The sequence below is a fragment of the Passer domesticus genome, chromosome 10, assembly GCF_036417665.1.
Source record: "Passer domesticus isolate bPasDom1 chromosome 10, bPasDom1.hap1, whole genome shotgun sequence".
Classification (NCBI taxonomy): domain Eukaryota; kingdom Metazoa; phylum Chordata; class Aves; order Passeriformes; family Passeridae; genus Passer; species Passer domesticus.
Genome location: NC_087483.1, coordinates 42014970 through 42033044, shown reverse-complemented (window position 1 = coordinate 42033044; position 18075 = coordinate 42014970). Strand labels below are relative to the sequence as shown.

The 18075-nt window shown below is 44.5% G+C and overlaps 1 protein-coding gene across 1 annotated transcript in view; it reads left to right on the top strand.

Moving 5' to 3' along the window:
* Positions 1-10298: 10298 nt before the first annotated feature.
* The window catches only part of NEB (nebulin), a 97113-nt gene continuing 89336 nt past the window's right edge, over positions 10299-18075 (top strand). The window contains exons 1-7 of the mRNA XM_064435573.1: positions 10299-10331; positions 14155-14199; positions 15340-15555; positions 15905-16012; positions 16148-16252; positions 16546-16650; positions 17470-17574. Coding sequence (XP_064291643.1) covers positions 10299-10331; positions 14155-14199; positions 15340-15555; positions 15905-16012; positions 16148-16252; positions 16546-16650; positions 17470-17574 — 717 coding nt within the window. The remainder of the gene's footprint in view (positions 10332-14154; positions 14200-15339; positions 15556-15904; positions 16013-16147; positions 16253-16545; positions 16651-17469; positions 17575-18075) is intronic.

Below are 18075 nucleotides of genomic sequence, written 5' to 3'. Positions count from 1 at the left end.
GGTGATGAATGGAGGAAAGTCCTGAATTTTCCTTAATGTGCAAATCTTCCTGAGAAATCCCAATGTCTGAATTGTCCTACAGGGATGGGCACTCCACAGCTGCCCTGGGCAGCCCTGCCAGGGCTGCACAACCCTTTCCAGGATGACATTTTCCCTAATATCCAGTTTAACCCTCCCCTGGCACAGCTTGAGGCTCTTCCCTCTCGTCCCTTGTTCCCTGGGAGCAGGTCCTGAGCCCACCTGGCTGCACCCTCCTTTCAGGTAAGTTGGAGATGAAAAGAAGGTCCTCCCTGAGCTGCCTTTTCTCCAGGATAAAATCCTGGAGTGCTGACAGAGCTCACTGTGGACTGTTCCCTGGGGAGGACAGGGACAGGCAGAACAGCCCCTCTTTGCCATCCTGTGGGCAAGGGCAGCCTGAAGCCAGGCACAATTTTCCCACCACGTGTTGAGACCTTTTATTCCTGATGTTTCCAAGAGAACACCTGGGATAATGCACAAACTGTACATATTGGTAAGTTAGGTCTCTTTTAAGTGAGATAAGGTGGGAAAATCCCATTCCTGCAGGGTTTTCCTGCTGGGAGCAGCAGCAGCACTGTTCCCTGCTGAGCCCAGTGGAGGAATGACAGGCTGGAGCAGCAAGAGGGGGGAAGGCTTGGAGGATATCTGGGCTTCAGCTACCTGGAGATTTAAAATGGAACCTTATTTCTGCTTCTCTGAAAGCAAGAGGCCCCTCAGGATTTTGACCATTGGGTTTTTCCTCCCCTTCCCTCCTCTGGGAGGGTCATTTAGGCAGAAGGTGTCTCTGCCTGGCAGTGGCACGGAGCCTGAGGCGTGGCAGGGATTGAGGGAGGCAAAGGGAATGAAACCATCACGCTTGTGTTTGTTGTGTTTCCTGGTGTGGGCACAGCTCTGCTGGGGCACTGTGCTCCCTTGCCATGCCCTGGCAGATGGCAGGGGGGATATTCCCAGGACACAGCACAGTGGGACCCACGTGCATCCCAAACAAGCAATAGGACTGGAGCTGCTGCAGGTGGGTTCTAAAGATCCCCAATTCCCTGCCATGCCCCCTGCACCCAGAGCTGGAATTACTGTCTGTTTCTGGGCTCAGACACTGCCTGGGGACTCCGTGTTCCCATCCCAGCACTTCCCAGACAGCCTGGGAAGGATTCCTGTGCAGGGCCAGGAGCTGGGTTGGATGATCCCTGTGAGTCCCTTCCAAAGCAGGATTTGCTTTGGGATTTCTTGCTCCAGCTGTTCCCTTCCAGGGAGGCCAGATGGGGGCAGGATCCTCCTTTTTATAGCAAATACTTCAAATGAAGAGTTTTATTTTGCTTTATCCAAGGCAATGAGATTCTTTAGGCCAGTGCAGCCACCAAAAGAAATCCCCTGCCCCCCTCCTTCCCTGTAGCACCACAATTTTGTGCTGCTTCACTGGGCTCCTGCCATGCCTGGGACAGTCTAGCTTTAGTCTTGCCTTAGTCTATCCTGTTTCTGCTTTTTAAAAAATCCTCCTTCAGTAAATTGGACATTTTTGTGTTTTCTGGTATTTCTCCACGGTGAAGGGATGGGTTGTTTTTACACAGATTGTTTTGCTGGCTGTCAACAGCAGGAAAATTGTATCATTGTAGGAACAACTCCATTCAAACCTGAAAATTATTTACTTGATTTGCAGCGTCACAGCCAAAAAAATTCAGTACACAAAAATATTTGTTCCATGTTTGTTGCTGAGAAATCTGTGGATTAACAACACTTCTGCAAGAGTCGGATTGTGTTTTAATCTTTATTGTGCTTTTCAGCAAAGCTGTTCTTGCCAGGGAACCTCCAGCACTGAAAAGTCTCAACGTGGTGTAACCTGTGTTAGATGAACACTGAATTTTCAGGCTGTGAGGGGAATTATTGCATAAAACCATCCCACTCTCAGTAGCCCTGAGGAGCAGACACCGAGGATGTGCTCGAGATGTGCCACAAGACATTCCCACAGGAAGGTGAGCTGGCTCCTGCCTGGGAACCGGCGTGTCCGGGAGCGTCTCGCTCCTGGCATCCCTGGGGTGATGGATTTGCTGCTTGGGCCACCTCTGCCCCAGCCAGCCAGGGAATTGTGCAGCTGCCTCTGTCCCTCCACTGCCATTATCTCACTTTATAAAAAGCCCCATGAAGTCATCAGGAGTTCAGCGTCCCGTGGAATGGCTTGCAAAGAGCTGAAAGTCTGCCAGACTCTTGGAAATGAAAACTATTTAATGAATACAGGTTTCTTCCCCCTTGACCCCTCCTTGCAGAGAAAAAGTGCATTAAGAAGCCTGGATCTTTTTGGACAGATGGGGGAGACCCAGGTGAGCAGCTCTGGGTGTGGCACTGGGGAGTTGGGGGGCACCTCCAACCTTTCTGCTGTGGGGGTGAGGGCAGGAGCACAGCTTCCCTTAGCCCAGGTCTGGAGTTAACCCCAGAGCCATGGAGTCACAGAATGGTTCACAGGGACCTAGAGATAGCCAGGTTCAACATCCACAGGCAAGGACAGCTTCCACTATCCCAGGCTGCTCCAACCTGGCCTTGGACATGTCCAGGGATCCAGGGGCAGCCACAACTGCTCTGGGCACCTGTGCCAGGGCCTCACCTCCCTCCCAGCCAGGAATTCCCAGTTCCCAATGTCCCACCCATCCCTGCCCTCTGGCAGTGGGAGCCATTCCCTGGCTCCTGTCCCTCCATCCTTGTCCCCAGTCCCTCTGCAGCTCTCCTGGAGCCCCTTCAGGCCCTGCCAGGGGCTCTGAGCTCTGCCTGGAGCCTTCCCTTCTCCAGGGGAGCATTCCCAGCTCTCCCAGCCTGGCTCCAGCTGTCCTGGTGTGAGTTATTCAGGTGAGGTCCCCACTCAAGTCACTGCTGGGACATCAGTGGGGTCAGTTCAGTTTGCAGAAGCTTTTGCTGGCTCAGGAGCTGCTGCAGGTGATCCCACTGAGGAGATGTCCCCAAGGAGAGCATGGCCCAGTGCCGAGTGAGGGGAGGAAATTTGTGACGTTATCATTCCTTAATGTGGTTAAATGTCCCTTTACTGGTGCAGTAACAAAGTTATATTTTCTGGGTTTTATTGTCTGCAGCCGTTGCAGAGCAGTGGGAGCCCAGCAGATTCCTTGTGGCTGCTCAGTGCTGTTAATAATAGTGCAGAGAAGAATTGCTCCTGGTGGCTGCTGTGCTGGTGACCTCAGTGCTGTGTTAGTGACCTTTCACAGAGCATTCTGCCCCTGGGAACTGCTGCTGCAGAGTATTCCTGGCCACGGCCAGCCAGCAGTCTTAATATTTTATGGACTACTGCAGGTTGTATTTCAGGCTATGAGATACCACCCCAGCAATGCCAGTCAGGAATGTGAAGCACGGTGCCTTTTCCCCCCTCGTTTTACAGTCAGAGGTGTTTGAACCTTTCATATAAAAATGTCCCTTTTAAATCAGCAGAGTGAGAGAGAATATTTTAAATATAAGTCCCAGACATGGGCTGCAGTTGCTAAAAGCTGTGACATTGGACATGTGAGCTCTGGTTCAGCATCCTTCAGAGTGAGGAGACCAAGGTGCATGCATTGTCTATCAGTGGGAAGATTTGGTTATTCTGGGATTTCTTGAGTAGATTAATTGAGCTTTGATCTAAGCCTTGACCTTCTCTGGCAGCAGCTTCTGTGATCTCTGGACAATTCCTGTCACAGCCCATGAATTGCACGTTTGATTTTCCATGGGCTGTGGGAACTGCTCTGCAGTGTAGGGGAGTCAGAGGGGCTTGGAGAGAGAGGGATCCAGGCAGGGAGGGTCACGAGACCATTTCACTGCAAACTCCACAAAGGAACCCTGCACCAGCTGGAAAACCCGTGGAATGGGCAAGAGGGTTAGTTACACTTTTCCTTCTTTTGCCCAAGGAGAAAAAAGGTGAGAAGGACTCAGTCACAATTTTACCTCAATCACACCTTTGTGTTCAGAGTTTGTTCCCTCTGGGTGGAAAAAAAGGCATGGAGGCCAAGGGAGTAAATCCTGGATTTCTTCCCTCTGCTCTCACACAGGGCACGAACATCTGTCAGCAGTATCAGGGCAATGCTTGAACTGGAAAAGCAGCAGAGGTGATTGCAGAATGAAGGTGATGCTCTGCTCACAGTTTCAAAGGGAGTGCTCAGCCCTGTCCCTCCACCCAGAGGATTTACAGCAGGAAATGCCTCTGTGTTGTGGCTGTGTTAATTCACCCCTTTGTTGGTGCTGTGGAAAGTTGGCAGGGCTGTAGAACCCCACGTGAAACCTTCTGCTTTGGTAGAAATGTGAAGGCTTATGAAATAATCTGAGTGTGCTCTGGGGTAGAAATGAACCCGGCCTGGGTTATGGTTTCTTCACAAATTGTTTCAACTTGGTTCTGTGAGAAACAACAACTCTGCTCCAAATTCACTGCAAGGAGTTCAGTGAGGAGCTGGGGAAGGAGGCAGGACATGGAAAGCAGCAGGTTTGAAACCTGAGGCTGGCACGTTGTGAGAAAACTGGAACGTGTCCTCATGGCAGCAGCACTCGGGGTGCTGGGGTGGCACAGTCGTGTGCGGGCACCTGAGGGGGAGCACCAGGAAGGAACTTCTTCCAACAAGGAATACTCCAAGAAGGAATTTCCCCCCACCTGGGGAGGGGAAAGCACCATCAGTGCAGCAGATGCAGCAAACCAGGCAGCTCCCAGCCCCATCCAACCTGGCCTTGAGACCCCCGTGGATGGGACAGTCCCAAACAGATCAATCTGCTTATACAGAAACAGCTCTCTCTGTAGTTGCTGCAATGATTGGCAAAATGGTGCTAATAATGAAAAAGTTTGTCTTTAAAAGATAAAAGAGCTGTGTTATTTTATTGAAGGGCAGTGAGGCAGAGGCTTGTCCAAAGGGACAAGTGTGGGAGGCAGGGTAAGAGCTGAAACTCTGGCTGCCAGTCGGGGCTTTTCACTGGCATTTACAGCTGGTATTTGTACCTCTGTTCTAAAAATATAAAAGTTTATTTGCCTTAGAAACAGCAGGAAGAATAAAAGGTTGGAGAAGAACCTCACCTTCCTTTCCTAGTTTATAGTAACTAATATTAATATTCCAGAACCTGAATATGTTGAGTTGGGTGCTGAATCTCAGCTTCCCTCTGCACCTCCTGCTAGGAAATCTGATCAATACAATCAGAGCTGGCTTGGAGCTCTTGAGGACCTTTGCCTTTGCTGTATCTTCTTTCTGATGAGCACCCATGTCTAAGACCCTGTGGCTGTCTTGGGAACATTAGCAGGGCAGATAAATTAGGCTGTTTGACATCATCTTGTGGATAAATATTTTCTTTTAGGATTCTCAAAGGCCCTAAGTAAAGAACAGGGGAGGCTGTGACAGATGCTGTCATGTGAGGAGAACTCTCCTTGTGCCAATGGCCCCAGTGAATATCTTGTGTCGATGTACAGGATCTTTTACACTCTGATTTTATATCCTCAGTGTTGGGGGTTTAAATATTAACCAAATTTTTAAGTTTCTACAACCAGCTGGACACGCATTTGTTCATGTCATTTCTCTTTGCTTTATCAAATCTTATCATGAAAAAAGTGAACCAATATTTGGCACCTTGTTCTTCGTCTTTTAAGTTTAGGTTTGATTGTATTTTTTCCCCACTTTGAATTGTCTTTTGATTCAGTCTTTGAAATATTCTTGTGGGACACTTTCAATACAAAAAAGTTGGGCCTATACCCAAACAATTTGACTGGTGAGGCCACAGTTCCTTTTCTGTCAAAGAACGCTGGGAAGCATAAAAAGAATTTTGGTTCTATATCAATCATATCAATATTCCTTTATTCCTCCTCTTCCAGCCAAGTGTTTTTGAGTCACAGCAGCACAGTGAGCACAGCCACTACCTGGTGCTGCTGCTCACCCCAGATCAGCCCATGAGGATCAAAAATAAACCTGAAGACAAGACACTGGAGGAGATCCACTCACAGCACCCTGATTCACTGCCCCCAGGAATATTATTTGGTATGATCTAACACTTTCTATTAATACTCTGAGAAAGAGAAGGAGCAGCTCTGAAGTAAAAGTGGAATTCTTGTTAGAGCATGTATTCCTTCCTAAAAACCTTTTTGTTTGTAAGGCAAGAGGCAATCCCTGACAAGGCCTGTGCTCCCAGCCTGGTTTCATCCAGGAGAAAAAAGATTGGCCAGCTGTAAAAATGGAGGGGTCGGAGAAATAGATGGATATTTAATTTGGAGACAATCCTTTGCATTTGTCCAACCAAACCTTTAATTTTTTTAATTTTTTTGGTTAAAATTTTCTCCACAGTATTTCCATACATTGAACCAAAAGGTGCTGGGGCAGAGGATCCTTGCTGTGGGGCATGGTGGAAAGAATGAGAAGGAACTCACTGGTGGTAGATTAAAAATAAACACGGTGGCACAAATACGTATTTAAATGTCCTTTTTCAATGATACAGTGCTTGTTAAGTCCAGGTATGTCAGCAGGTTAAATATAGCACCTGGGATGTCAGGACATTTATCCATCATGCCCTGAGTGGCTCCTGTTGGATAAGCAGGACTGACTGAACTCAATATTTAAATATGTCAAGTACAAGAAAATATTTTTTTGCTTTAACCTTTGTGATTGAAATGCAAAACAACCTCTTTTTCTGCCTGAGTAGTTTTGCAGCTTGCTGTCTTTAGCTCAGAACTGCTGGGCACGTGCTCATTTATGTGCCACGGATAAATCTGGCTGGTGTGTTAACCTGGGGCAGAGCTGCCAGGCTCCACCTAGGGCACAGTTAATGCTTTTGAAATATTTGTCCCCCAGAAAGTCAAGTATTTTCACAGCAAAGTGAAAAGCTGGACTTGATGATCTTGGAGGCCTTTTCCAGCCTTAATGATTCTATGGTTTTGTGAATATTCAGTCAGAAATCACAGTCAGACATAAATTTTCATAACAAAGCAATTTAAAAGAAAAAAGGAATATCAACCATTGGTATTCCCTTTACCTCATACATGCTTGGAACAGGGAGGGTTGCAGTGCCCATCCCTGGAGGTGTCCCAGGAATTCCTGGAGGGGGCACTCAGGGCTCTGGGCATGGGACAGGGTGGGGATGGGCACAGCTGGGACTCCATGGGCTGGGAGGGATTTTCCAGCCTCAGGGATCCTGGGATTCTCCTTGCCCACACAATGGCCATAGTTTTCTCAGAGCTGCTCCTTGAGATTAGGAGCTGAAGGAGCAAAGCCACAAAATACAGGAATTGAAATATTTTCTCAAGTGACCTAAGAGCACCCTCCTCCCCTCTTACATTCAGGCTAACTTTTCATTTCACCAATAATCCTTTTGTTCTCAGCCCCCTTGTGCAATTTCCATGGGTTACTCCATGCTTTTTCCCAGGCCTGAGCTGTGCTGCTGAAGATCTGCCACACTAAAGACAGCTGCATTTCAGTGGCAGAAAAAGTGGTGCTGCTGCCCTGCGTGTAATTTCAGCCTTGTTTAGTGTCCTTCTAAACAAGATGTCAAACAGCAGTGTAAAATGGTCTGAAGGTGATGTTCCAGTAACACAGGGCTTGCAGAGTACCACTGAGGGAGAAATTCTTTGCAGGAACTTCCAGGATTGCGCTGGAATGACAATAATGAATTACATGTTCAATGAGGAAAGCTGGCCCTTCACTCCATTAAGGTTTGTTATTGATGATGAAGTTGTCATGTTTGGCATCCAATCTATTGAGAGGCAGCTCTTGGGAGGAAAAGGGGCCTGTGAGTTATTTCTGGAGTGCACACAAGGAGGAGCAGAAGCAGAGAGCAGCAGGTTACGTTGAGGTTGCTCTCCAGAGACTCCAACAACATGCTGTGCTAATTTCTAGACAATTTCAAAAGAGGTTAAGTTAAATGAACAGAAATCAGATTAAAAGGGGAAGGACTGCCTCGTAAAGCAAAATGCAGAGTAATTGAAAATAGCTTGGCCAAAGGAGACAGGGAGAGGTCTGCAGATCTGGGCAGAGTCTAAAATACTTGGCAGAAGTGAATGAGATATGATATTTCGTCTGGATATAAATATGAACTTCTGGAAAGAGTTAAAGAAAAAGATGTCTCTCAAGGGCTCCTGACAATCATTTATTGAATTATGTGATCTAGCACATGGAAAGGAATCATTGTTGATATTGGCTTTTGAATGCACCTCCTTGAAGAACCAAAGTCAACTCTGTCAGCAGAGTCATCCCCAAAGAAGTCACGTCTGTTTTCATCACCCTGGTTCTGCTCCATACATCACGGCATTCCTGACCTTCCAAAACACCAGGGTTGCTCCCCTGTCACTTAATCTGTTTATCAACTCCTCCTGGACTTCCTTCACCAGGGATGCTGGCTCTTTGTTGGGTTCCTTCCCTGCAAGCAGTTGCTTTTCACATGTTCCTGGGTCTGCGTGTTCAGCTATGAAACTTTTCATAAGTGTGAAAATACTGACACACCTTGCATCAAGGTGAAAAAGCTCTTCAGGTGTACTTACAGGGTGAAATTAAAGACCTGTTTATACTAAAATTTAGTTTGCAGTGTGGACTCCTCAAGTTCAGAGCTTCTTGAATTTGCATGGTGTTTATTCAGGCACATCATAGGAATGAAATTGCCTCCATCAACTGAAATTCAGTGTTGTTATCAACTCTGCTAATTATGTTTATTCCATTGGAGCACGCCCTTGGTTTTGCCTGGGGCTCCATCCCACCGAGCCCTGGTGAGCTCCAGTGCAGCTCTGGTGTGTTCTGGGTTCCCTGAGGAGCACGGAGGTGCCCAGCTCCCTCTCCCTGATGCTGCTGAGAACAGGTGCCCTCCCTCGGGGTCACCGAGTATATTTAGGGCTGAAACTCGAGCGGGCTGGAGCCAGATTGGCTGCGTGGGCCACACACGTCACCCAGAGCCACCAAAGCCCCTCGCTCTCACCCAGTGCTGCTCAGGAGGGAAGACTGGAGAGCCTTTGCTCCAAAGGATATTTACTGGATGTCGCTGGTAAGGACATTTTAAATGCAATTCACTTCTTTTCCTTACAAGAGGATCTTGAGCTGTTTTGCCACTCTGTAGTTTTTTGGGAATGCTTGTCGTTCTTTGCCCGTGGAAGTCAGTTTTTCTGTCTGAATAACTGGCTGTGGGTTGGAGGAGGAGGAAAAGACCTGGAATGGGGTTTGGAAGTGTGGCTGAAGGTTGTAACAGTGACAGGTTGAAGAGGTTGTGTTTATAAGCAAATCCCATTTCTTGAGTTTACTCATACAGCTCTACCTACTGCTTCATGTGACTTGTCCCTCATTATTTGAGTTATTCTTAATTTATTTTGATAGAATACAACATGGTTTTCCCAATTAATTTTTTGGCCATTTTTCTCAGCCTGTTGGGACTAAAAAGGGCCAGTATTCCGTGTTCCTATATTTAACCTGCATGACTTGACTTCCCTTGCCTCAGAAGGAATTGCAGTTTAGCCAGCTCAACCCAAGTGCCCCATCAGTTGGCAGGATTAGTTTACACGGCAAATATCCCTGGACTCAGGAGCAGCTGTTCCAAAGCCTCATCCCCTCCCAACATTAGAAACAGGGCTGCAGACTCTGGTGGAAAATTGTAGCTTTGCCTCACAGCAAAATCAGTGTGTTAATTAATTAGTTCAAAGGGTCTGACACTAATCTGTGCTTTGTACTTCAGCCAACTCTATGGATTTTCATCTTTTCCAGGTCTGAAGAAACAGAGAGAAAAAGCCCACAAGAGCTTAAAAAAAAACAACCCCCGAGCATCTCTGTAGGCTGATGCTGGGAAGACAGAAATTGCCTCATTAACCTAAGGTCACTTAAAAAAATATTTAAAATACTTTTCTACATTATGCTCTTTCTTATGAATGAATGTAGTAGAATATAAATCTCCCACTCAAACAGGAGCTTGAATGATATAATGAAATAGTACAGTCACAAAGTAAAGAAAAATGCTTCAAATAATTCTGTGGTAATGAAAATATCACATCATGTTTCAAGAGATCTCTTCTTTATCTCTTTTAATTTATTTTCATTTGATCCAGAGTTGGTGCTATAACTGGAATGAGGTATTTGTCCAGAATTGTAATTTATATCAGTATGTTTGAAACTCAATCCAGCATTTTTCCATAACAGTCCAAGTAAAGCCAGATCCCAACTTTATTTAGGGTCTGACTAGTCACTAACCATGACCCCAAATACTTTATGAGCTTTATGAGCTTGACTTCTCACGGTACTTTCAGTCATGGGCTAATACTGTTTATTCACATTTTCACCTGCTGTGACCAGTGAGTGGGGGAGAGACAGAAGCAAACCCTCAGAATGGAGGAAGAAGAATATGAGGAAGTTGTGGAGGTAAGAAGAAAATGTGAGAGTAGAAATGTTTGTTTCCTGCCTTGTGACTGAATACATTAATCACCTTACTGAGATGCTACTCAGGAGCAGAAGTTGATGTTTGCTCTCAGAAGATTAGGGATGATTAGGTATCTATTAAATGGTTTCATCACTAGAACAACAACAACAACAGTTGCTCTCGGAGGAGCAAAGTCTCCTGGTTCCTGTCATAGTTTCTCAGTTTAAACAAGGACTGGAACCATCCCACACTCACAGTGCGAGGTTTTCTGATTACTCCCTGTGTAATTATAGATGCACTGGGCCAGCGCTTTTCCCTGCTGGCTTGCCCTCTGTCACCCAATCCATGCTGGAGAAGATGGCTTTGGAAGCCCCTTTCTAGCCCTGCCTCTGCAGAAATGCAGCAGCTTTGTGCCACCAGGGGACCAGGAACCAATTTAGCCTGAGCCATCGCAGAGATGGAGCCAGGCTTAAGTGACAGGACAAGGGGGGAGGACTTTAAACTGTCAGAGGGTAGACTTAAATTAGGCATCGGGAAGAAATCCTTCCCTGAGAGGTGGGGCGGCTGTGGCATGAGGTTGCCCAGAGAATCTGCGGCTGTCCCTGGATCCCTGGCAGTGTCCAAGGCCAGGCTGGAGAAATCTGGGATAGTGGGAGGTGTCCCTGCCCATGGCAGGGGGTGGAATAGAGGATCTTTAAGGTCCCTTCCAGCCCAGGGCATTCTGTGATTCTATCTCCATTAATTTGCCAGTAGGTCATTTAAACTCAGGAAACTGAATAAAAAATTCCCCAGGAATCCTGGGCAACCCACAGCTAGAGCCACGGGAACAACTTTGTAATTGAAACAGTACACGAAATTAACAGAGTGATCTTACTTGTTGCATCGCTACTACTCTGAAATTGGCGTAAGTGCCACGAAATACACAAAGTCTTGTAAAAAATCACTCAGTGTTTGAGGAAAAGATTATAAATACAAACATCCTACAACTCATTGCCACCACACCATGTTCAGTGGGCTGTTGATTTCAAGTGGTGTGAGGGCATTGCCAGCTTTATCTATTTAAAATAGTGAACGAAGTAAAGTCAAATGATTTGCCAGTCTGAGTAGTTAAATGCATTTTGCAAAATAGGTGTTAGCACTCATAAAGTCGATTTTAAAGACATTTTACTTTGTAGCTACAATGATACCAACCCTTCATTAAATTCCTTATTCCCATGTTACTTGTAATTGCCTTTATGTTTCCTGTGCATTGTGTGCTCTCTGTAATAGATATTTATTTGCTCTCATTGTTTATTTATTCCAGCAGGAGTTATGGTATTTTGGGCTTTTTGTTCACACAGCCCCATTCCATCCTTTGTTTTTAATTTTCAAGGACCACCTTGCTGTAACCACATCCCTTGGGCTGAGGAGGCTCTGCTTTAGCCACTTCCCTTGGGATACTCTTGGTGAGATGCTAAATAAAACAGGAACAACAGCATCTGGTACCATTTTAAGCCTTTCCAGAATTTTCGTAATTCCTGTATCAATCCAAGATTTTAAACCTATCAGAAATTCATCTTCTGAAAGAGAAGGACACGATCGTTGAATATTGAGTGGCTGAGGCATCGCCAAGGATTTTAAAATACTATTTTTTAACTTTCTCTGGAATTCCTAGCCATTACTTGATGTAGCTGTCTTGTGATGTGCAAAAAATCCAGAGTGAGTGATACAAACCTTTGCTGCTGAGTTACTTGAGGTTTTTTGGAAGGTTTTGTAGAAAGTTGGTGGAAGATTTTGCAGGGGGGTTTGCGGAAGGTTTTGTGGAAAGCTTGTGGAAGTTTTTGCAGAGGATTTTTAGAAGGTTTTGTAGAAAGTTTGTGGGAGGTTTTTTGTGGAAGATTTTGTAGGAAGTTTGTGAAAGGTTTTGTAGAAAGTTTGAGGAAGGTTTTGTGGAAGGTTTTGTTGGAGGTTTGTGGAAGGTGTTGTTGAAGGTGGGCCCAGCATGGAAATCACCTCAGAACAGCCCAGTATGTCACCTTGAACTAACTTTGAGGAAGAGCTCTCAGAAAAGGGCTTACATTTTAATGACAATTTTTTTAGGTTCAAAGGATTTTCCGTTCCCGCAATTGTGACAAGCGACCCCAAGCAGTTACCGCTTGGAGGAAATTTTCCAGCATGAAACCCGCATTTTCCCGTTTTCTCTTAGTGCAGGTGAAGCACACCCCGCAGACAGCGGGTGCCGATCCTGCAGCAATGTTTTTAAAAGCTTTTTCCCGTCATTTCTGAGCGGGGCAGGTGAGGGAGGCGCAGGCCCCGGCGCCCCCTCAGCGCCGCCGCCATTTCCGCGGGACGGCGCCACCGCGCGGCCGCCGCCGGGAAGTGGCGGACGGGAAATAAATTTTAAAAAATCCCCAAATTCAACAAAAACCTCCCCTGGCACAACCTGAGGCTGTTCCCCATTGTCCTGTCGATTATTCCCTGGGAGCAATGCCCGATCTGGCTGCACCTCCTGTCAGGAATTGTGAGAGCCAGAAGGGCCCCCTGCGCCTCCTTTTCTCCAGGCTGAGCCCGTTCCCAGCTCCCTCAGCCCTCCGATCCTTTTCCAGCTCTGTTGTCCCGGCTGGAAAAGATGTTCCTTTGGATGTGGTGCTCACAAGCAAGCCAGAACTGGTGGAAAATGCAAAGATCAAGGGCTGCAGTGACCATGGGACAATGGAGCTGAAGATACAGGGCACAGTGAGCAAAATAAATGGAATTATCCCGGACTTTGGAAGAGCAGAATTGGGGATGCTAGAGGAAATTCCTGTGGGAAACAGCAAAGGCAGCCAGGGTCGTTGGGTGATCCTCCAGCATGATTTTCCCTGAGCACACAGCTCAGCCCAAAGTGCAGAAATCAAACAGCAGAAGGGTGGAGTGGAGGAACGCAGAGCTCCTGACTGAGGAAAATGACACAAAAAAGGAGAAACATACTGAAGGTGGAAGCAGGAGCAGACAACTTGGGAGGAACGTAAAGATTTAAAACATTACAAACTCCATTCCTACATCCATGGGCAATATTCAGCTGGATTTGGTCTTCAAGAAAGGCAAGAAGGAAGATCCAGAGAGCTACAGACTGGTCAACCTCAAACCTTCCCTTTCTGCTTTGGGAAGGCTGTGGATCAAATCCTTTGAGAAGCTATTTTTAAACACACGAAAGACATGAAGGTCATGTGGAGAAGTGAACACTGAGTTATCAAGAGCAATCTATGGCTGATGAACCTTATTAATTTTTATAATGAGATCACAGCTGCTGGACAAGGGGAGACCAGTGAAGGTTGTGTACCTGGTCTGCTTTAGGGATACCTCTCATTGTAGTTTTATCCCCAAGTTTACGAGATTATAAATTATGGGGGAATAATGGGCAGTAAAATGGGTGGAAAATCAGCAGGCTCAGAGTTGAGATCAGCAACAAAGTTTAACCAGCAGCCAGAAATTATTGCTGTCCTTGTAGGAGCAACCCTGAAGACAAAAGTCATGAGTGTCACCAAATAAAAACCAGGAAAATCCTGAGGTTTAAATGCTGATTCTTTTAATGTGGTCATCAATATCTTCCCTCTTGTGGGTAAAATTAGATACCACTATTTCATTAATTATTTGGATGATTATTAGTTGGGGAATGTATGGAATAAAAATCCAGTCCTTAACGCAAAATTTGAACAGATATTCAGAGTTACCAAATGACTCCATAAGCACCTGTGAACTGAAATCCTGTATCCCCAGAAATGTGTTTTAAAACAGCTTCACAGAAGCTACAGTTTGCTAATCTGGCCTAACAATGATGTTTTTTCTCTTTTTTTTTTTTCAAAGTACTACATTGAGGAGACAGTTATTGAGGAGGGTGAGCCGCACGAGGTAAAGGTCCCTGTCATGCTGCATGTAGCACATAAATGCATGTCATTAACATGAAACACTAAATTAGCAGCCTTTTGTATTCTGAGGTTTAATTTTTCATGTTAAACACACAAATATCAGCGAACAATTGCTGCTTAATAATTTATTTTTGCTTCAAGTCCCTGCTGTGTGACGATCTAAGATCAGTTTACATGTATCAGTTCTGTTCCCTTCACCTTGTGTAATTACACTGAAAAATTACAGTTTTGCAGATTTTTCATTGTGTCACTGGTAACAAATATTTCGGTGACCAAGGAGTGATTGCCATAATTTGAAATTCTACCTCTGAAACAGCTGTAACCCAACTCTCTGCTGTGTTATCATGAAATATTCTTTATGCATGGGCTTATGCAGAAACAGAAGTTATTAATTCTTGGTGCATTTTCAGCTCTGTCTCATTGATGCAAATAGCTCTCAGAACTCTGACCTTCATGAATTCCTTTAAAAAGACAATTTTTTATAAAGCTAATTGATACAAAATAAAACCTGACACTTATTTGGGTGGTTTTGGAGCACCTTTTTTAGTTGTGCTATTTATTTTTAGATGCTTTTCATTATAATCTTAATATTAAAATTACTGCTTGCAGCATGACTATGTTGATAAGCAAATGTATAAAGCATTTAAATTGATTGGAAATTAATGCATGTAGAGCAGAGGCAGCTGGAGCCCCACTCTCCCAGACCCTCTGGAGAATAATTCCATGAGTTTGATGCAGGAACCAGCCAGCTAATTCAATCCTTATGGGGTTTTTTTTTAGGGTGGGTGATATATAGGGAGCACAATGGTAATCCCAGTAGGAAAAGTGTCCCTGATTTTCTGTCTCCATGTGGATCTGGATCACAGCAGAGCACCCTTTCACCACCTCAGGGGGGTGAAAAACACGCATCCTAATGGACTTTTGCAGCTACAAAACAAGTGATTATTGAAATTTTTTGGCCCCCAGGTGGTCACTGAGACTATTAGCACAGACTGCTCAGTCCCTGAGACCACCACAAGCACCTACACAGCTGAGCACACCCAGCTCAGGGCAGTGAAAACTCCTATCCTAATGAACTTCTACAGATATAAAACAAGTAATTATTGAATTTTTTAATCTCCAGGTGGTCACTGAGATCACTGAGACCATCACCACAGACTACTCAGTCCCTGAGACCACCACCACAACCACCACCTACACAGCTGAGCACACCCAGCCCTCCGGGGAGGATGCAGCTCCTCCCATCAGGAAGAAGACAATCCGGACAAAAGTGGACCCATCCAAGTTTCTGACACCTTACCTGGAACACAGCAATAAAATGAAGGACTTATTCAGTGAGGTAGGTTGTCCCATGTCTCTTATTTCTTGAGGAACACCAGCTTTAAAAATATTTTACAGGGGTTGTTTGGTATTTATATTGGAAATATCTGGGTTTATCAATACTAAGCTCATGGGGAGAATATAATAAATTTGAGGTGATCCAAGTTAGAGATGGATTTTTTTCCTGTTGTGTCAGATGGAAAAAACTCAGTTGGCTAAAGTAATAGTTGTATAATTTTAGTTTATATCATTGAATAATCTGTCCAAAATTCCTGTCCTAACCAGACAAATATGGCAATAATTGCTAATACAGTTCTGCCAGATCTCGGGGATATGTCTTAATTATTTTTATCATTGTTTTCTTCCAGAACAAGTACAAGGAAAAATTTAGAAAAGAAAAAGGAAAGCCATATGCTTCCACAGTCGATACCCCAGAAATCCGGAGGATCAAGAAAGTGCAGGACCAGCTCAGTGAGGTGGGTAACAAGTGCATTTCTAGGTTCAGCCAGGTTCTGGGTGTTTATAGGAAGGGTGAAAATGTCATTATTCTGGGGTTTTTAAAAAAATCAGTCAGTTTTGCTGTGGAATCAATGAGGTTTGTTGTGCTCCAGGTTAAATACCGCATGGCTGGGGAAGTTGCCAGAACCATTTGCCACGTGGATGAAAAGGCCATGGATATAGAACACGCAAAGAAAGTGTCACAGCAAGTGAGCAAGGTGAGTGACTGCTGACTTTCCAACACTGCTGGATCCTGAGGTTACTGACAAGAACAAAGTTTGGAGCTCAGGGTGCTAAAGCAACATTTATACAACAGTTTAGAAGCACTGGTAGGATAGCAGAGAAGTTGGTAAGGCAAATATAAATATAATGTTAAATATTTCCAGTTGCTCTCTTCAGATGTTACTGCTCTGAGACTTTGATTAAAAAATCTTTAAAGCAGGTAGTTTATTCACAGAAGTAAATATTTTTTAAATGATAGAGTGACCAACTTGCTGATCTTTCCTTCCAGGTATTATATAAACAGAACTGGGAGGAGAATAAGGACAAGTACCTGCTTCCCCCTGATGCTCCAGAGCTTGTGAATGCAATAAAAAACACAGCAATGTTCAGCAAGGTGAGAAAAGCTACCCACAGACCTAAGCAGCTGAAGTAAATTGAGCTTTCAGAGCCAGAAATAAATTAATAATGAGCATTCTGGCATGTTTCTTGTAGAAACTCTATACTGAAGACTGGGATGCAGACAAAACATTGTTTTATCCCTACAATGACAGTCCAGAGCTCAGAAGGGTGGCACAGGCTCAGAAGACTCTGAGTGATGTGAGTATCAAAGCAGGGATTTGCATGTGGGTACCAAAGGCTGTTGGGTTATGGTGTAACCTGGGATGTGCCACAGACTTTGATTGGATATAAAAGCTTCACAGTGGAACAGAAAATAAAAGTGCGTTAAGGAAGCTCTGACAGTAGTGGTACTTCATAGAAAAATATGTATTTGATACTAGAGTACAAAGTAGAGCATATTGGAGTTTAAATCCATTGGCAATTTGATGCTGGGTTAGGAGTGAATGAAATAATTAATTTGTTAAATCAGCAAGGAGAGTAACTCCCCAAATGCAGAAGCTCTCAGGGCTGCCTCCAAGTCCAGTTCACTCTTGTGGGTCTGCAAATGTGCCAAAAAGAGTGATAACAAAAGTCAGGGATTGGTGGGACTGGGATTTGCTGATATTTAGATACACAGAACTCTTCAACAGGGGATTGCAGCTCTCACGTGAAGATTTCAGTGAATTTTGCAGAGGTTCAGGAGTTCCCTGGTAATACACAGAATAAAGAATTCCTGCTGCAGGGGCTGTGGGCAGAACTCCTTTTATTAATGTGGTGGAAGCAGAGTTCAATGCTGTGATCCCCAAATAAATATTTGTTTTTTCCATCCTTTCAGATTGTCTACAAAAAGGGGCATGATGAAAGGAAAGCAAAATTCACCTCTCTGCCAGACCCCCCTGATGTGGAACAAGCCAAGAAGGTGACACGACAGCTGAGTGATGTGAGTAGAACCTCTGTCCAAACTCCACTCCTGCAGGGAGAGGCAAAAAGGGACCTAAGGAAAAGGAATAACACACAGGAAGACCAATTTTTTGCTGGAGACATTGCATAGTTGCATAATCTAGGAAGTAGTGTTTTAACTCCATTCAGAATTTAACTATTATTATTTTTTAAAATTTAACTTATTGTATATTGAAAATTTTCTACATTTTAAGATTAGAGAATTGCAGTATTCACTCATGGTGGAGAAACCACTAAGAAAATTGCACTGAACCTCTTTGTAAGGTAAAATAATTAATTTAGAGAAAAATTCTTTAATCTTGTATTTCCATAGCTTAAAAGCTAAATTGTCATTGAGAGAATTTTATAACATGTAAAAACAAGGATCAGTACCATAATTCTTTGAAATGAATAGAATAATAAGCTTTGTAGGTATCTCCAAAACTATAAAATATAGAATCAAAAAAAAATTGGCACCCGTGTTCTTCAGCAATGTTAAAAA